The sequence below is a fragment of the Accipiter gentilis genome, chromosome 26, assembly GCF_929443795.1.
Source record: "Accipiter gentilis chromosome 26, bAccGen1.1, whole genome shotgun sequence".
NCBI classification, from domain to species: domain Eukaryota; kingdom Metazoa; phylum Chordata; class Aves; order Accipitriformes; family Accipitridae; genus Astur; species Astur gentilis.
The window spans coordinates 16,293,163-16,311,922 of NC_064905.1; the positions used below are offsets into that span (position 1 = coordinate 16,293,163).

Sequence of the window (18,760 nt, forward strand, 5' to 3'; positions counted from 1 at the left end):
CTCTTCCCCGCCGCGTCGCCAGCGGAAGTGGCGTCACCTCCGTCTCCCGCCGCCTGCCGGGATCGAGGCGGAGCGGCGCGGAGGACTTCCGGCGGCTGAGGGGAGCGGAGCGGGGGCGCCGCCGCCGCCGCCATGTCGACATCGCTGGGCTCCAACACCTACAACCGGCAGAACTGGGAGGACGCGGTGAGCCCGGAGGACGGTGGGGGAGAGGCGGGGCGGGCCCTGGCCGGCGGGGCCCTGCGCTGCCGTGAGGGGAGAAGCGGGGGGGGGGGGGGGAGCAAGGCCGTAGGGCGAGGGGTGCGCGGTGAGGCGGCCCTTGGGGCTGGGCGGCGGGCGGGGGCCTGCCCTGGGGAGCTGCGTCCCTGTGGTCGTGCCCCCACCCCCCCCCATCCACCCCCGTCGGGGAGGGGGCTGCCGCGATTACCCGGGCCCTCCTCATGGGCCGCGCTGGCTGGTAAAGGGAGAGTGATGGTCTGGGCGACCCCCGTCTCCCTGCCGGGGTTTAGGGTGTCTGGTAGCCAGGGAGGTCTCCTGGCAGCCGGGAGGGCTGAGCTGGGCCCGTCGTGTGCCCGTGGCCGCGTTCCTTAGAGCTGAGGCCTTTCCTGGGTGGGCCCAGTGCAAACAATAGGTGCTGAGGGATAACGGGGGGTGGTGGGGTCATCTGCTGCCGTCAGGTCGCTGAAGAGTTAAGACCTCAAAAATACACACTTTGTTTGCTCTAAGTTTTACTTCGAATTGGAATAGCTAGCAGGTCATGATTCTTTCATAACGTGGGTATTGGGTGGTGGCTTGCAGCTCTCCTAGTGATTCTTTTTGAGTGAGTCTTTTTGCATCTTTCAGACGGTGTGATTAGTTTAACTCAGTAGTGCTGGTTCAGAGTGTGATTTGAATGCTGTTGTGATGATGGAGTTTGTGCAAATTCCTGATTTTCCTTGTTCTTGCTCAATTCAGGACTTCCCTATTCTCTGTCAGACATGTCTTGGAGAAAACCCATATATTCGAATGGTATGTGCCTGTTTGACTGTGCAGTCTTTTCCTCTGTGTTGGCCCTAGAACTGTTGGGTTTCGGGGACTAAAATAAGCCTGGTTACAGGAGGAGATGTTGAGGTGGACGTGCCCTCCTAATTAGTTGGTTCCGCACAACAGGATTTGGTTCCAGCCATTGTTGGTATGTGGTATCGTGGTATTAAGTATGTGATTTAAGAATAAACCAGTCAAAAAGGAGAACAAGATGATCCAGTCCAATGTCTAGAGTGCAGGACATAGTAGAAAACAAAGCTTTGGTACTGGTAAATCATGCAATATGGAGAACAATGAGGTGCTGAAATATTAAATAGCTTGGCATAATTTCTAAAACGAGAGACTATCCCCCTGTAAAAATAAGTTAAAACTGTCTTATGAAGGCTGCCTGATGGTAATTTAAATCCTTCATTGTTTACCTGGGTTTCCTCCATGCAGGATGAGTCAGTCCATTTTAAGTTGCTTTTCTCTCTGCTCAGTCCAGTTGCCTATGACCTACATTTACATTATCTTTCCTTCACTTTTCTATTCCACCAAGTTTGCCGAGAGAGATCACAATATTTTTGTGAAATATAACACTACTGCTGGTATAGGTGATGTTTCAAAACCTGCTTATGTTCATGGACTTATTTCACGTATCATCATCTTTGCTTAAAAATAGCTATTAATATTCCATTTCATTCTCGCCTTTCATCAGTACATGAGGTGGGACTTAATGGTACTGTGTTTTTAATGAATGTTTCTAAAACAAAAAATGGATTGAGAGTTTTTTAGGATTCTTTTTGTCCTGTTGACCAGCCAAGTTGTGAGCCCAAAACACAGGGGTGGGTGAGTCTAAATGCAGCATAACCAGGAAGAAAGCACTGTGCTTTATAGCATTGGTGATATGGTTCATGTTTTGTGTTGAATTGATGATATTTCATATTTTCTTTTATTGTTTTTGATTTATATTTCAGACCAAAGAAAAATATGGAAAAGAATGCAAGGTATGTTTGTTGTCTAAAAGAATGAATGTCTAAATTGGTGCACATCTAGGAGTAATTGATTTTAATGTTAAAAAACCTGTCAGCTTCAGGAAAGTGCTTATCTGGGTTAACAACTTAAAATGTTTATGTAACTATATAAATTTTTAGGTCAGTCTACTGTGTGCTTTGTTAGACGAAGTCAGTTGGTCTTAAAATTAAGTAAAATTATTGACTATTCAGACAGACTTAGGATTTGCTCATGTGTATCAGAATTAGGTTTTGCAAATATTGTTGTACTATATTTGAAGGTATTTCAGCATTTTAATTTATCTCGTTTTCTCTTGCAAGTTTTGGTTTGTTGGGTTTTTTTTTTTTGGCTTGTAAGTGGTGCATAAATAATTGGAGTTTAAGTTTTGCCATGAATATGTTATTCATGGCTATGTGGTGATTTGTCTTAGCTGTCTAAGAAATAAGCCATGTTTATTTCTGAGAGCGCAAGAAATATTTAGTGTTGTTGTGACTGAGGGAAATGAAAGGAGGGGGTTTTGCCCCTTTTATCAGTTGTCATCTGAGGTTAGGAGAAGGTATGTGTTGAAATCTTGCTTCCCTTCCTCAAACTGTACATGCAGCGGAAGCAGATGCATCATTCCACCAGATAAGATAGAGAGCAGTAGTCGTCTTCTGGACCAAAAGTCTCATAACCTCTCACTGGGCTTGCTGCTATGCTGGTGACTGATCTACAGATAACTGGTAATTTATCTCTAAAGCTCTATACTGACATCACCTGGAATGAAGGAGAATTTCTTTTTCCTTTGAATAGATCTGCTTTCAGCATTTGGGTTATTGTAATAAATTAAAAGAAGAAGAAAAAAACCTTCCTAAAACTTTCTCCTGTCAAAGTAAGGCACCAAATAGAAACAATGTTTCCTAAGGTCTGAATCTTAGCACTAAGATGAAGAAGTTGTATTTATGGTTTAAAAAGATTAGATGTGTTTGGACTTCAAGTTGTGTCCAAGAACCAGAATGGTAACTTCATTGCTGTGTGATAGTGATACAAGCGTCGACTTTCTGTCTTTCAGATTTGTGCCAGACCTTTCACAGTATTCCGCTGGTGCCCTGGTGTTCGTATGCGTTTCAAGAAAACAGAAGTATGCCAGACATGCAGCAAGCTGAAGAACGTCTGTCAGACCTGTCTGCTTGACCTGGAATATGGTGTGTACCAAAAAATGTAAACTAGGAGAAGAAGCTGGTCTACTTGCTTCTGAAATGACAGTTGGTAAAATGTCTTTAAATGTGTGCATGTAATTGGAACAGTTGTCTCTGGACAGTATTTGAGAAGAATGATCACACCTCTTCTGAGGTTCAGGGGCAGTGTGGTATACCTGAGAAGTAGATGAGTTATCCCTGGCTAATGCAGGTTGCAATAACTATTTCTGCTCTTTCAGCTTGTGCTTCATACAGGTTTGTTGGGGGGGTTGGGTTTTTTTTGTTTGTTTCATTCTAGGTTTGCCTATTCAAGTCCGGGATGCAGGACTCTCCCTTAAGGATGAAATGCCTAAGTCTGACGTCAATAAAGAGTACTACACCCAAAACATGGAACGAGAGGTAAGAAAGTGTAGTTGTAATCATGCTCTCTGTGTGTGGATGTGTATAGGGGAAGAAAGGGGAGGAATGATCTAGCTTATCTTAAAATCATTTGCTTGCTCTGATTCTGTGTATTAGTTTTCAGTGGTGATACATACATAATTATTTGTGTTTTCACTACTGTTTAGATATCCAATTCTGATGGCACTAGACCAGTTGGTGCATTAGGAAAAGCTACATCCACCAGTGACATGCTGCTGAAGCTGGCTCGGACCACTCCTTACTATAAACGTAACCGTCCTCACATCTGTTCCTTCTGGGTAAAAGGAGAATGCAAGAGGGGAGAAGAGTGTCCCTACAGGTACCGATACAGCTTGAACAGTTAATCTCTTCATCGCGGTCAGATACAGCTCCCCTTGGGGTTTGAAGAGCAGGAAATGCTGCAGTGGACAGGAGACGCACACTGTGATTGGGGTCAGTGTGAAACTTGCATCCAGTTGGCACGCAGGGCCAGTGAATGAATCTTTGTTGTGGCAAGTTCGTTTGTGAGGAATTAGCTGCGTGGTGTCGTAGTGTTTTGCTGAAGCAGTGACTCCAGCTCTTCTCTTGCATAGTTCATTTTTTCCCTTCATGGCGTCAGTCCCCTCAATCAGAGATCTTTGTATTTGAACAAGAGGCCATTTGAAATCCAGCTCTTGTATTTTGTAGTGTTGAATGCTGAGCTGTCAGAGGTGCCATTCATTCAGAACTTGAGGCAGTCCTGGCTGCAATTTAAGTTCTCAGGGCTTTTTGTTCCATTTTGGCATGTTTAGGTGAACAGGGTTAAGCATATAAGTGACCAGGGGCCTTTAGAAGGGAAGGTCGCAGTTATAGTAATTTTAATCTGATGCAGCTGTGACTGGTGTTATGCTTTGTTTGCTGAACTTTAGACATGAGAAACCTACAGATCCAGATGATCCTCTGGCTGATCAGAACATCAAAGATCGTTACTATGGAATTAATGATCCTGTGGCTGATAAACTTCTGAAACGAGCGTCAACCATGCCTCGTCTAGACCCCCCTGATGACAAGACTATTACTACACTGTATGTTGGAGGGCTTGGAGATACTATCACTGAATCAGATCTCAGGTGTGTGGTGAATTTGTATTGCCCTTGCCTTTTTATTTGATCCTTTGATTACTGCTCATCTTCAAGTGAGGAAATCTTTCTTGCAAGGAAAAAAATAAGCCTAGTTTTCAGTTTTCTTTAATGGGGAACTGGTTGGTGGGCAAGTGCAGAGGAGTGCCAGCTTGTTGGAGAACAGATAAACAGGCACATTTCAAATGCTTTGATTAAAATTTCTCTCTTTAAAGATGAGTCATCCTTCTGAGCTGTTGGGGTTACTGTGTTACACTTTTTACAAGGAAGTCCTATAGCCTCTCTCTAGATAGCTGCTGAGAAAAGCTGCTGCAGAGTTCTTATTACTCCATAATTGCACAGAGGGGCAAGAGACTTGATTTCTAATGGTTAGTCTGTACTGGTGATGGAGAAAAGAAAGGATCTGAGCATACCTGTTTCAGCACGTGATGAGATCCTACTCTGCTACGTACCCTGCGGCTAGGAGGAATGGGGTTTCATAATTTTTAATTTTTTTTCCACCACACAGAAATCACTTCTACCAGTTTGGGGAGATTCGGACAATAACTGTAGTGCAGAGACAACAGTGTGCTTTCATCCAGTTTGCCACCCGGCAAGCTGCAGAAGTGGCTGCTGAGAAATCCTTCAACAAACTCATTGTCAATGGTCGCAGGCTCAATGTCAAATGGGGAAGGTGAGTGTGGAGGCGGAAGCCTTGAGGATACTGCCACAAGGTTTTTCACTTATTTTATGCAGTCTTGATGAACAGGATTGGATATTACGCTGGAATAGATACTGATTTGGTAAATAGTTGAGGTCATCTTACAATTTGGTTTTCTTTCAGCAGTGGGATCTGGATTGGAGATTACACAAATTGCACGAATTGTGTAAAGGATTTCCTGGTTGAGGCTTATGGATGAGTTTCTGTGGTTTTGCTTCTAATCTGTCTCCTGTAAGCACTGTTGGCACACTTTGTGCCAGCTGTGTCTGATGTTCTGTGAATTTTTCGTCTTTGGCCTGAAGCAATGTATCTGGATTAGATAATGTGAAACTATCGTTGTGTGACTATCTGCTTATCCTGCTTTTTCTCATCCTTGTTCTCAAACTCTTGTCTGGTTTTTAGGTCCCAGGCAGCAAGAGGAAAAGAAAAGGACAAGGAAGGTACTACAGAATCTGGGATAAAGCTGGAGCCAGTTCCAGGACTTCCCGGAGGTAAGGGAGTTGTTTTCATCTCTGAAACACTTAATGCTGACCTGCTTCCATGAGAGAGGCTGGTATTAAATCTCTCTGCTGGTTTTGGCTGGGATAGAGTTAATTTTCTTTCTAGTAGCTGGTACAGAGTTATGTTTTGGATTCAGTATGAGAAGAATGTTGATAACACACTGATGTTTTCAGTTGTTGCTGAGTAGTGTTTAGACTAAGTCAAGGATTTTTCAACTTCTCATGCCTGGCCATCAAGGCGGCTGGAGGGGCACAAGAAGTTGGGAGGGGGTACAGGCAGGACAGCTGACCCAAACTGGCCAAAGCGGTATTCCATACCATGTGACATCATGCCCAGTACATAAACTGGGGGGAGTTGGCCTGGGAGGGATTGCTGCTCGGGAGCTAACTGGGCATTGGTTGGCAAGTGGTGAGCAATTACAAAACAAGTGATGCACAATGCATATTCCAATCCTTTTATTATTATTACTGTAATTATTATCATCACTATTATTTTCTTCCTTTCTGTTCTATCAAACTGTTGTTATCTTGTCCCATGAATTTTAACCTTTTTCCTTCCAATTCTCTCCCCCATCCCACTGGGGGCGGGGGGGGGAAGTGAGTGAGTGGCTGCATGGTGCTTTAGTTGCTGGCTGGGGTTAAACTCTGAGAGCAGTAACAGAGTTCAGGATTGTAGAGGCACTGGTGAGCCCAGAGCAGGCAGTTACAGTAGATTTGCAGCAGATCCAGCTGGGATGGGAGGTGAGCTTTGTCTAGAAGCAAACTGTTGAGGAAAAGAGAGTTCTTTGTGATGAGTGAAAAGTTAAAGCTGAATTCAAGTTACCTAGGTCTCAGATACTGTCAACCCACGCTTTTCAAGGCTTGGTTAATGTTTTCCTAATCTGCTGAGCATTGTATGATGGAAAAAGCAAAGCTGGTTTCAGGTGAAGAAAAATGGTGACTGTTCTGGAGTTTCAGTGCAGTCCTGCTTCTTGCTCCAGTTCATAGGTGCGATAGTAGCAGCAGTTTGCTCTTGTGAAAGAACTGGTTGTGTCTCCTCTCTGAAGGCAGATAACTCTGCATATCTTGACTAAGAGATTTTCCATAACCACTGTGTACTTTTTCTGCAGCTCTCCCCCCTCCTCCAGCTGCAGAAGAGGAGGCTTCTGCAAATTACTTCAACCTACCTCCAAGTGGCCCTCCAGCCGTGGTTAACATTGCCTTGCCACCTCCTCCTGGCATTGCTCCACCACCACCTCCAGGTACTTGTGTTTCCCCTTCAAGAGGGGGTGTCTAACTTGGTGTTAGACCATCTAGTCCTCCTAGTTCTCCTTGCTCAGCTGCGCTGTAGCACTGATGCATGCCCTGAGTTGATTTTCCTCATCCCTGATCATACAGTGTAAACTGATGATCTAAAATGAGCTGTCAGCACAGTTTAATTAAACTGAGCTGCCTGTTGTGGTATGTATTCACTTGCAAATTCTCAGGCATGTCAGAGATTCCCGTTACTGGTACTGAGACCTACTCAGTGCTTTTGCGGGCTGTGTAAATCCCACATTAACCTGAACTTCAAAAGGTAATTCTGCAGCTGGTTGAATGCCACCCTGTGTTTGGCTGTGTGTATATATCTGTCCGGAGACCCTTTTTTTAATGGGACATCAACTTTTGTGGATGTATTTGCTTTGCTTCATGGTTGAGCAGAGAGCATTTAGACTGGCATTACAGACATTTGTTCAGTCACGCAACTGGCTTTTATCTGCGAGTAAGGATGTGTGTTGGGAAAGGTTTGCCTGCAGTTGTACTAGAAAGAGGGGGAGGTGTCTGGGGATTTGAAGAACTAGGGGAGATGTGCACCTTTCTAAGGCACAGCTGTGAGCCAGCTGTTTTCTGTCGGTAGTTTCAGGCAGCAGTACATCTGCATGGGTTGTTCTGTTGCTTTGTCTGAAGCTGCCAACTTTGTTTCAGCAGGTTTTGGACCACATATGTTCCACGCCATGGGGCCCCCGCCTCCCTTCATGAGAGCCCCAGGCCCCATTCACTACCCGTCTCAAGATCCCCAGAGGATGGGTGCCCACGCGGGAAAGCACAGCAGCCCCTAGCAGGTCATGCCACCGTCATCATTTAAGTAAATGTTATTTTCTAGTTACCATGGTAGCACCATATGTTGAGCTGTGGGTGAGCTAGAGAAGCCTTATTTCCCTGCTTGCAGACACTGGGCAAGCTGAGCTCCGTGTCTCCGCTAGCTAATCGGATTGTTGATACATCCCAGATCTTTCATTTAGTGTGGGGAGGGTTGGGAGGGGTGGGGGGCAGACAGAAGGGCTGTCAGGGGTCTGTGGATCAGGTGTACCAGAATTACAGTCCTATCCATGTATCCCATTTGCACACTTTTGAAATAAACTTCTGGAAAAACAAAACCTAGCCCTTTTCAAGCCCATTTGATATGCTCAGTCTGAACACTATGGACTATTAAATTGTAACCAGAGACTCTGTTAGGTAACTAATGACTTATTATTCTAATGAGGTATTACACCAGGACTGAATAAGAGCTGAAAAACAAGCTTATCAGCTGTGCCAAACCCATGGCTTTGCCTTACTATTGCCACAGAATTTTCCTTCCTCCTTTTTCCTGACTTCTTGCTTAAAAAAAAAAAACACAAACCCAAACCAAAACTTTTGTTGATGCTTCACTTCTAATCCTGCACGGCCAGAGCAAGATAAGTATTAGGTCACGTGAGCAGCCCCTGGCTAGTGCAGGCGTGATGTGGAGTGACCGTTTAGCAGTTGCCAGTTTTAGCCTGGTGAAGGCCCCCTCGGTGGCCCCCAGAAGCTGGGCTGGTGTTGCTGACAGCTGCAAGGGGAGGACGTGGTGCAGCTGCAAGCTTGTCTGGGGTATATTTGGAGCATGACTGGGGCTTTGGAGGCCTGTGGATACAGTCTCCTCTTAAACCGTGAGATGGATCCCAATTCGTCCTGCTTTGATAAGACCTGAAACTTTTCTTTCTGTGCTCCAACTATAGTGTTTGCCCAGGAGCAACTGTGTCCTGCATGGAGGCTGGCGTTAAGATGTATGTACGCGTGGTTGGAGGATTTTGAGTGTATCTGTATGTCAGCTGCTTTCAGGCAATGGATCTGTGGACATCTTTCTGTAAAGCAAAACATGACGGGACCTGTTCTGAAGCTTCATTTGCTTGTTTAAAAAAAAAAAAAAACAAACCACATTAAAATATTTGATTTTTTCAACACTTTGCTTAGACCCTGCTTCCTGGAGCACAGTGTCTGAGGACTTTGATTTTTATTTGGCTGCTGCCAAAGCCAAGATGCAGAGTGGACGGTGACAGCAGGTTCACTTTTAGTTTTATGTGCTGTCCTGTACAATGCCACTGGGTCCCACTGATGCTGCCAGGCTGTTGGAGGTGGCATAGCACACATGGCATCAGGGGTATGGCTGGCAGGCAGATGGCTTTCTCTGCAGAAAGAGCAGGGCTTTGGGCACAGGTAATTAGTTTAGCTCTTGTCAGGCAAGAGCCATCCCAGGGTAGTGTTGGGGGACAGGCAGAGGCCTGCTGGTGCATGGGGAGGGTTGCAGTATTTGTCACTGCTCTGGCCCCAAGTCTTTGCAGTTGGGGCCCATAAGCTCTGTGCAGACAGATCTCGAATGCAAGCAGGCTTTACGTTATCGCAATTTATTTATTATTTCCAGCCAGGCCCCCAGGGGTACATGGCTTCTTCAGCTGATGGACAAAGGAGGAGAGAGATGGGTTTGGAACAGGACAGCAGTTGAGCATCACAAATTTTTAATGGTTAAGGAACGGACCCTTTTTCTTTCCATTTGCTTGTCCCCTCCTGCTTCTGTGGGAAGAACAGAGCAATGAAAGTTTACTGCCTGAACGGTGTGTTCCGGCAGCAGAATCCCTGTGTAGGATTTGCTCTGTGCATCTGTCTGCACAGCATTACAAATACACCTCACAAGTGAGGCAGCTGTTAACTGCATTTTTACCACAAAATTTACTTGCCTGATTTAACCACAGTGGTGGAAAGAGAAACTTTTATTCTGATGCTCCTGCTTTTGCAAGATTAAATAAGGGTAACATTAAGAACCTGACGAAAGCAATTATAGAAAGCCTGTGTTAAGAGATTTTTGTTAGCAGGGTTTTCCAGATGTTCTGATGGCTGTCCTATAGACTGTTGTTAGCTGCATGTCTTGCTGTGTGTCACTGCTGAAAACATTTGTGTAGCTGAATCCTCACTGCTGAATTTTGGATTCATAGAGAAGCCTGTGCTTGCTCTGGAGTCATGGCTGTGCTGCTTTTCCTTCCCACTGATGTTGAAGTTACCAGAATACCCTGGCAGTATCTTCAGACCGGTGCAATTCTGCAGTGCAGCAGGTCCAGGCGAGGCCTGACCCTTATTGACCAACCATATGAAGCAAACCTGGCGTAAGTCAATCAAAGGGCTTAGGTGTTTAAGCAAGGCATGCAAATAGCAGCAGGGAGGGGAAAATATCAGCTGCCAAGTGCTAGCCAGTAGCTTGTGGAAAACGGGGCACAAGTTTCCAACTCCCAACGTTTTTCTCTCATATATCCTGGTTGTGCTGTGTTGGTAAACAGGCAGATGCCAGTTCCTCATTTGTTTTTATTGTCCAGCCAAGCCCAAGGTAAGTGCTTTTAACATGCCAATGCCTCTGGTAAATTGTTTTGCTGATGCTCTTCAATTATCACCTCCTCTCGTCATCCTGAACGGAATGACAGATGTAGAGTTGTCCTGAAGATGGAATTTCTCTGCAAAGGCACCAGCTGTCAGAGCAGGTCTTGTGTGTCGGTGGAGAAGCACCGAGACAGCTTGGTGTGTTGCAGCTGGCGGTCCTGCCATTTTCCATGAGGCAGGGAAAAGGACAGGCTGTACAGGAGCTTATGGGGATCTGCTTGCATTAATGATGACAACTTGGCTGGTTAGCTTAGCACTGAATGCCCTTGTGAAAACGGCTGGTACAAGGGCAGTTCAAAATGGTCCCAGACTTGAGCTTGTTCAAATCCCATTGAAGAAGATGACAACCCGAGACCACTAGCTTAGCTTTCACGAAGAATACTTACTCCCCTCTCCCCTACCGTGCAAATTATGCTTGAGTTGAGCGAGAAAAGCATCCGTGGTGATGGGGAAGGGAGCACGCGTACTACAGCTCATCGCTCTCTGGTAGAATCCGCACCCAACCTTGTGGCACTCTGTTGAAGTTGCGTCTGTGGGAAATCACCTCCAGAACACTCAAGTTATCCAGCTCCATGGCAGGCACAAAGGGCAGGTCGCTGACCAGTGCTCTGTCAAATGGGGTGGGAGTCCTGTGGCACAAGAAGAAGCAGACTTGGCACATCACGAGGAGAGGTTGTGCGTGATGCAAAGGTGATGGAAAAAGCAGGTCTGGATTTACTGATTCTGAGCCCAGCAGCAACCTAGCAATGCCTGTAGCAAATGACAGCCCTCCTTTTCCTCCCCAGGATGCTGTTGGAGCCTCTGCTAGCCCACCAAGGTGCTTCTCTTGTACAGAGCCAACCTCAACTCAAGCTTTGGCAGGCCTGGAGAGTGGGGTTTGGTGCCTGAGTGTCGGTGGCTGTGCAGGGGAGGGAGGGACAGTGTTGTTACCTTCACCTTGGTCTCTCTTGATCGGCTCTGCCAACAGCAGTAGGGATGTGCTGTGTGTGAAAGATGTTAGATTAAGAGAGCAGGTGATGGTGACAAACCCCCTGGTCTTTAGAAAGTGACTTGTCCGCAGCTAATGTGTTCTGCAGAGGGCTGAGGCTGATAGTGCTGCCTCCTGATCGCTCTAGCACATGTGCAGGCAAATGTCTTTCTCTTGGCCCTGGCTCCAGTCTGCCTTTTGGGACAGCTTCTCTTGAACTATGACTAACAGGAGGAGCAGTGCGGGGGCAAAAGCTGTCATCCCTTCCTGGAGAAATGTGGAAAGGGACCAGGGAAGAGAATGCCAGCCCCTGAAAAGCCAAGAATGTTGGTTTTGGAGCAGCACATGGAGGCTGAGCTATCAATGAGGTATAGCTGGGAATGTTTGCTTTGGGAGATGCTGCTTGAACATGAGTAACATGGCACTGTTTTGCAACAGAGGAGAAATAAGGGAGGGGAAAGGTAAATGGGAGACGTTTTTTCCAGAAACACTCTCCCTTCTGGGAAAAGACAGTCCTTTTCAAAGATCGGTGTTCACTTTCTTTTAAGGCAGCACATCTTAGCAAAGTAGCCAAAGGTCTTTGCATCACAGCCTGAATGTTTAAAGCTGGGAATAAATCAGTCTGCTTTAGTGCAGTTGCTGTTGAGGTGGTGAACTTGCCCTTGCCCTGTGACCCATGTGAGCTGTGCTGGGATTCACCTAGCTTTAGGCAAGACCCCTGGCTTTTTGCTAGCTGATTTGTTCCAAAAAGCTTGTTTTTCTGCAGTTTGGTATTTGATGAACTGAGAAGTGATTTAAAAGCCAACAGCCTGGAAGATCATGAAAAGCCCAGTTAAAAGCAGATTGGCTCTCTGAATCTTCATGCCTCAGTGAAGAATTAGAGGAGGTGGCGAGAGGCTTGGTGTTAAATTAGCATCCATCTGTATTAAATAACAGTTCAAGACTTTAAATAGAAAGGCAGCATGTGAGACAGGAGAAATGGTACGGGGTAAGGCATTATTCAGAAACATGCCCTTGCTTAAGTCCCTGTCTGTAAATAAATGCTGAGGCAGGAACATGGCTAAACGTTGAAAGAAAAGAGCCAAGTGACTGCAGCAGCTCCTTGTTCTCCCCCTACAGCACCTCCTTGGATGTTACTGCTCCAGGAAGCTCAAGATGGCTGAGTAACTGGGAAGGAGACCCTGAAGGAATAGCAAATGCAGCTCCCCCTTTGCTCCCCCACGCTTGCGGTGGCTGCCTGTGGGTTCTTGTCTCTTCCATTAACCCTGCTGCCTCTTCCCTTTCTCCCTCAGCCCCCTTCCAGTGCAGACCAGTGCACTATCATGCTTTCACTGGTGTGGGAAGGGAAATGCAGTGGGGCCGAGCGTGCAGCAGCCTCGTGCTGTGCACCTCGCCAAGCCCCAGGGCTGAGGGAGAGGAGAGCAGCAAAGGGACCGCGGCAGCAGCATCTCGGCTCTGCTGGCGGTCGGGCTGATCTCTGCACTTTGGGACACTGTTCCCATGTAGAGGGGTTGTAGTCCCCTGTAGCCCCTTCTGCCAAGTGTTCAAAGAGCAGCATTCCTGTCCCCCCCGACTCAAATCCAACCCCGGTGTGGGCTCAGGAAAGCTGCCATCTGCAGAGGTCCAGCACCATGGCAGGTGGTGTGATGGGGAGAAGTGCTGTGTCCTGGTAGGGAGCTCCGGTGGGAGCTTGCCTACAGGAAGGTGACCTTTGTCAGGCTACTGAGGCTAACGTACTTTCATCCTCCTAAAAGAGGCTTTCAGTGAGGAGGAGAGCCAGGACCTTGGTTTGCAGCTTAAATGTTCAGTTCTCATTAGTCTACCTTGGCTGCTGGTGCTTTGCTACCACCATCTCCTGAATCCCCACCAAGCACCTTTCCAGAAAGGAGATTTTCCTTGGCGGTGTCTGTTCCAGGGTCCCAACCTCGACCCCGCTGTAACTGGGAGGTGTGAGGAGGCACAGCAGCCATGCTCCATGGGAAGCAGCCGCAGGGCATGGAGCTTGCCAGGCTGAGCCACCAGAAATCCCTGGCCTGGAGACTTCAGTCTCAAGCAGGTGTTTGGAAGGAATCTGGTGACCTCTTAGCACCTTGTGGGAAGATTAACCTTATACCCCCACCACTTCCAGCAGCTGCTTGGATACCTTGAGGAAATTAGGAGAGCGGCTTGGCAGTGTCTGTGCTGTTCTTCCACCCAGCCCGGAGCTGAGCCCAGCTGGGAAGCAGCGATTCCTTCTCCAGGACCATGTGCATGAGCATTAGTCCTCCCAAATTTCATCCCTGAGGCTACCCAGTGAGATCAAGCTGCTTACGACTGTGCAAGCCTGGTGGTGGGGCTGAGAGGAGATCTGGGGAGCTGCTGGAGGCTGGGACCTTTGCAGAGGAGCCATGGAGGAGCTCCTGAGCAGGAAAAGAGCAACCTGAGCCCTTGCTGCTCCCCCGTGGTGGATAAAGAGGGCATGGACCACTGCATTTCCCTGGCAGGATGGTAGGTGCTTCTTGAGGCTGAAGGGTTTGGCCAAGGGATGGACAGGCTGGTGGTGCCTGCTTGTCGGCCAGTGTTACCTGTTGAAGCTCCTGAAGTCCCACAGAGAGGGTCTCACGGGCGGCTTGTTCTCGCCATGCACAGCCTTGTCCTTGTCACCGAAGAGCTCCTGCCATGGGGATCGGTAGCCCTTGGGGATGGCGGTGACATTGAACTTCTCCGGGGGGACTTCTTTGAGGGGGCCTGAGTACCCTGTGCAGGGGGAGAGATGGCGTGGGCTGCTGCGGTCACAGCCGGGCTGGGGCAACGTGCCGAGCAGGGGAGAGGGGGCTGGGAACAGCCCTGCCTTCCCATGGCTGGGATTACGTGTATATAACAAATATCTGTGATACATTTATACATATAAAAACTCTGGGGGAGGGTTTTGGGGAGGACGCCTCGGCAGGCAGCAGCTCGCTGCCTCCAGCCCCACATTACTGAGATTACAACGGTGTCAGCTTTGGGATGTAGGTGGCATTTACCCGGGGCCAGAGCATCGGGGTTGAGGACTTTGCTCATCTGCAAGACTTTCTCTGTTTTCTTGGGCACTTCAGGGGGGCCGCCCTGAGGTGATGCTGCCACGTGGAGCTCGGAGTGATAACTCTGCTGGCCCTCGGCATCCTCCCCCGCCTGTGGAGGAGAGAGTCAGCGGGCACGGGGAGCTCCCCCTGCCCCGGTCAAGACTCGGGAGGCTGTTGAAAGCACCTCGGAGCTTCCTCCACCTACTCACCGTCCACTCATTTGCTGTTCCCTCCAGGTCACCTTTCGCGGTGCGCTGTGAGCCGCTCGCCCCTGGCCCTGTGAACTGCAGGAGGGGAGGAGAGGGGTTAGCGGGTGCAGCGGGGGACCATCCTCTTGCTCTTCGGTGGATGCTGAACCTGATGCTTGCCCATCTCTGTGCCCAGCCCACCCAGCCGTCTCTCTTCTCCCTTCATCTTGACATAGCAGGCAGCTGAGTGTGGCTGTCCTGTCGAGAGACCCCCAGACCCACCAGGAATCGCTTCCCTGCAAAGGCCGAGAGAGCTGGGGAAGGGCTGTCCCGCTCGGAGCTGGGGAATGAGCCACAGACCCACCTCCCTGTAGCCACTGGGATGCTCAAAGATGAAGCGCTGCATCCGCCTCTGGCGCTGCTGGAAGAGCAGGGAGCCACGGTTGTTCGGCAGGGAGAGCTCCTCGATCATCAGGTCCTGCGCCACGCTCACCTTCTTGCCCAGGTCCAGCCGGGGCACTGGGGAGGCGAGGGGAGAGCACAGCCACAGCTGAGGCTGCTGCAGTGCTGGGGACCCCCGCGCCCAGCGCAAGGACACCACATCCCCTCGCCGGGGTCCCTGTTGTGTGGCTCGGCCATGCACCCTCACCGGGATATGTGCCAGGGACCGGCGTTTCCTTGGTGTGGGGAATTGTCAGGGACTTAGCTCAGCTCCAGAGGCTCAAACAGCCTCTCCTGCCCCCGTGCATGGACCCCTCCAGCCTTTGACAGGCAATTGCTACCCCTTGGGGCTGTAGTGCAAGAGGGGACCAAGAAAGCAGGCACGGATGCCCTGGGGAGTGGGGCCAGTAGCTTCAACCAGAGCTGGGTCTGGCCCCTAGGCAGGGTGGGCAGCACTGTCGTGGGACTGGCAGCACCCTCCGGCCCCCCTTACCGTCTTCAGGGCCCGGTCTCATGATGGTCATCACTTGCTGCCACGCTCCTGGGGCAGCTATGTGGGAGAGGGATGGATCCTGCCCAGCTGGAAGAGAGAGGCAGTCCTGGGGTGACACCAAGCACAGGGATGTGTCGGCCCCAGGCGTGCCACAGGGACGAGCCAGGCTTTGGCTGAGCATCTCCCCCAGACAGCATCATCCCTGAACACCTCCCCTGGCCAGCATCATCCCCACACTACACTCCATTCCCTTCAAAGGATGCAGGGAAATGTCCAAACATGCCACCCCTCAGCCCCTGCTTGTCATCTTTTCTCTCTGCCTTTCTTTAAGGCAGAAGATGTCCCCAGTTCTGTCCTTGCCTGCAGCGAGCTGGTGTCCTCGTGTCCCGAGCCCGCTCAGAGCAGCACCCACTGCCCACAGCCTGCTGGGTGAGCTGGGGCCCTGGCCGCAACCCCACCAGCACCTCTGCCTCAGCAGAGCTATTTTCAGCTGCTGGCCCCGAGGGTACAGGGGCTGCAAACCTAACCCTGCCGGGTTGCTGGCGAGCCCAGCCAGCGGCAAGATGGGGTGCGGGGTCACTGTCCCCACTTATGGGACTGGGCCGCTCTTCAGCTTCCAGCTTCATCACAGGGAGGTGGCTGGAGACCAGCCCTGGTCTGAGCCCCCCTGGGCTGCCCACCCACAGCAGCAGCCTCCCGTGTGGCTGGGAGGTTCGGCTCAGTAAGTGCAAGGCTCGGCCGTGTTTGGTGCATCTGGCATCCCTCAGCTCTGGTTGATGCTGTGCAGCTTCCCCTAAGAGCCCTGGAGAGCAGGGGGTCCCTGCGGGACCACGGGTGCCTGGCATGCAGCTCCCTGCCAGCTCTCAGTTCAACATTAACCATCTGCACGGCAAGCATGGGACTTGTGCCCCGTCCTTTCCTCGACACCCCCACCCCCGCTCCAGGGAGACCATCCCCTGACCCCCACAGTGGCGATGTCCCCACCGCCAAGGCTGGGATGTCCCCAAGCCCCACGCACCCACCCACCCACCGACCCCAGCGTGGGACCTCACCTCCTCTACCTGGCCAGGCGACACCCCCAGATGCCGGGGACCGAAAATTCTCTCTTGCTGTGCTGGGGATGAGGCTGAAGCCAAGCTGCGGCCACCAGCACTCGGTGGTCCCAGCTGGCCCTCCGTGGCACCCCGGGTTCCCTGCCGCTCGCCCCAACCCCTCCTGGGCTCCAGCCCAGATGCCAAGGTCCGGCCGCGGGACAGCAGTTATTTCTGGCTGAGAAAGGGGGCGGAGCGGGGCTGACCCTTGGGGACTGGGATGCCGTCACCCCGGCATGGAGCAGCGCTGATCCCTGGGGACTGGGATGCCATCACCCCGGCATGGAGCAGGGCTGATCCTTGGGGACAGGGAAGCCATTACCCCCGCATGGAGTGGGAGCTGATCCTTGGGGACTGGGATGCTGTCACGGAGCAGGGCTGACCTTTGGGGACTGGGATGCTGTCACCCTGGCATGGAGCAGGGCTGACCCTTGGGGACTGGGATGCTGTCATCCCAGCATGGAGCAGGGCTGATCCTTGGGGACTGGGATGCCATCACCCTGGCATGGAGCAGGGGCTGATCCTTGGGGACTGGGATGCTGTCACGGAGCAAGGCTGACCCTTGGGAACTGGGATGTTGTCATGGAGCAGGGCTGACCCTTGGGGACTGGGATGCTGTCACCCTGGCATGGAGCAGGGCTGACCCTTGGGGACTGGGATGCTGTCATCCCAGCATGGAGCAGGGCTGATCCTTGGGGACTGGGATGCCATCACCCTGGCATGGAGCAGGGCTGATCCTTGGGGACTGGGATGCTGTCATGGAGCAGGGCTGACCCTTGGGGACTGGGATGCCGCCACCCCAGCACAGAGCAAGGCTGATGCTTGGGGACTGGGATGGTGGCCATGCAGCAGCAGCAGCAGCAGGAGGTGGCCACGTGCCATGTGTGCCCATGCCACCCCGGGGACATATTGGAACCAGGCAGGCCAGGCCAGGTGGGATAACAGCAGTTTATTTGTGAGTTGGGTATACAACTGTGTGGTGAAGGCAGGTCGTGGTGGTGGAGGGGGGGGGGGGGGGGGGGGGCTGTGTCCCAGGAAGGGCAGGCTGCAGGATGGGGGGACCCTGGGGGACAGGGAAGGGCTGGCTGTGACAGCGTGTCCTGGGAAAAAAGAAGGGGAAACAGGGTCTCCCTGAACAGCCCCAGCAGCCCAAACACAGTCTCCGTTCTCAGCGCTGGTCTTACCAGCACCAAGGCTGTGTCCTCTGGGTGGGTGGCTGCGGTCACTGCCGTAGTCTCTCCTGGCACCCCGACCGGCTCCTGCTCACCCCCGGGTGGGGACACGTGCTTTGAGGACCCATTGCCCTCTTGGGCACCCACTGCTCTCCCCAGGCTCTGCCACATAATTGTGTCCACCCTGACGCCCTCCTCTCCCCATCACCCCCCCTGAACCTCCCTCTGACACTGCTGCCATCATGGGGGCCTCTGCTTGTCCCCAAAGCCCCTTGGAGGGCTCCCTGTGGGGACACTGGCTTGTCCCCAAGACACTCAGCATCCCCTCCTGCACCGACACCTCCTTCAAACCCTTTGCAACCTGTACCACTTGCTTTGCCTCCCCACAGCCCCCCCACTTTCTCCCACCTGTCCTGGCTGCCACAGCACCCGCCGGTCCCTGTGTGTCCCTCCATCCTTCAGGGGTGGGGACAGGGATGGGGTGAGCCTGAGGATGGGGACAGTGACAGGGTACAGGATGGGGCTGTCCCCCTTTGCCTGGGCAGGGAGGGAGGGCAGCTGTAAACGGTCCCCTTGATGTGGCAATAAATAACTTTGGCTCTCTTTTCGTCACCAGGGAAGGATTTGGGGGAATTTGTTTCAGAAGGCATCAAAAGTAAAAAAAAAAAGGCAATGAAGAACTGGGGGGCTGGACCAAAAAATTAACTTTTCCTCCCCCAAATCTGGTTTCAGTTGAAACCAGCCAGATCTGGAGGCTGGGAGAACGT

The 18,760-nt window shown here is 50.8% G+C and overlaps 2 protein-coding genes across 8 annotated transcripts; one reads left to right on the forward strand and one right to left on the reverse strand.

The window, feature by feature from the left end:
• Window positions 1-28: 28 nt before the first annotated feature.
• Window positions 29-9,039, forward strand: RBM22 (RNA binding motif protein 22). Of its 5 annotated transcripts, XM_049829554.1 has the most exons (12): window positions 955-1,008; window positions 1,097-1,171; window positions 1,980-2,009; window positions 2,618-2,738; window positions 3,068-3,200; window positions 3,493-3,593; window positions 3,761-3,933; window positions 4,502-4,702; window positions 5,220-5,384; window positions 5,814-5,902; window positions 7,021-7,152; window positions 7,856-9,039. In XM_049829554.1, exons 5-12 carry the CDS (start codon window positions 3,116-3,118, stop codon window positions 7,987-7,989), a joined length of 1,080 nt encoding a protein of 359 aa, XP_049685511.1. In that variant the 5' UTR covers window positions 955-1,008; window positions 1,097-1,171; window positions 1,980-2,009; window positions 2,618-2,738; window positions 3,068-3,115; the 3' UTR covers window positions 7,990-9,039. The 5 variants fall into 5 exon arrangements, with proteins under 5 accessions (XP_049685507.1, XP_049685508.1, XP_049685510.1 ...); XM_049829550.1 differs by lacking the exons at window positions 1,097-1,171; window positions 2,618-2,738 and adding an exon at window positions 29-186; XM_049829551.1 differs by lacking the exons at window positions 1,097-1,171; window positions 2,618-2,738 and adding an exon at window positions 29-186 and having other exon boundaries at window positions 7,859-9,039.
• A 7-nt stretch (window positions 9,040-9,046) lies between these two features.
• Window positions 9,047-16,904, reverse strand: MYOZ3 (myozenin 3). Of its 3 annotated transcripts, none has more exons than XM_049829558.1 (7): window positions 16,783-16,861; window positions 15,731-15,817; window positions 15,161-15,315; window positions 14,818-14,892; window positions 14,570-14,717; window positions 14,129-14,300; window positions 9,047-11,226 (listed from the first exon to the last, which is right to left on the reverse strand). In XM_049829558.1, exons 2-7 carry the CDS (start codon window positions 15,759-15,761, stop codon window positions 11,064-11,066), a joined length of 744 nt encoding a protein of 247 aa, XP_049685515.1. In that variant the 5' UTR covers window positions 15,762-15,817; window positions 16,783-16,861; the 3' UTR covers window positions 9,047-11,063. The 3 variants fall into 3 exon arrangements, with proteins under 3 accessions (XP_049685515.1, XP_049685514.1, XP_049685513.1); XM_049829557.1 differs by having other exon boundaries at window positions 9,048-11,226; window positions 16,792-16,904; XM_049829556.1 differs by lacking the exon at window positions 16,783-16,861 and having other exon boundaries at window positions 9,048-11,226; window positions 15,731-16,770.
• Window positions 16,905-18,760: the final 1,856 nt, after the last annotated feature.

Bases quoted from the DNA above. Each gene is read 5' to 3' on its own strand.
- RBM22 (XM_049829550.1), top strand. From the start codon at position 133: ATGTCGACATCGCTGGGCTCCAACACCTACAACCGGCAGAACTGGGAG. The intron at 4,703-5,219 runs GTGTGTGGTGAA...TCCACCACACAG, and splicing joins ATCACTGAATCAGATCTCAG to AAATCACTTCTACCAGTTTG. The intron at 5,903-7,020 runs GTAAGGGAGTTG...CTTTTTCTGCAG, and splicing joins AGTTCCAGGACTTCCCGGAG to CTCTCCCCCCTCCTCCAGCT.
- MYOZ3 (XM_049829556.1), bottom strand. From the start codon at position 15,911: ATGCTCAGCCAAAGCCTGGCTCGTCCCTGTGGCACGCCTGGGGCCGAC. The intron at 14,893-15,160 runs GTGGGTCTGTGG...CCCCTCCTGCAG, and splicing joins ATCCCAGTGGCTACAGGGAG to TTCACAGGGCCAGGGGCGAG. The intron at 14,718-14,817 runs GTGAGTAGGTGG...TCTCCTCCACAG, and splicing joins GAACAGCAAATGAGTGGACG to GCGGGGGAGGATGCCGAGGG.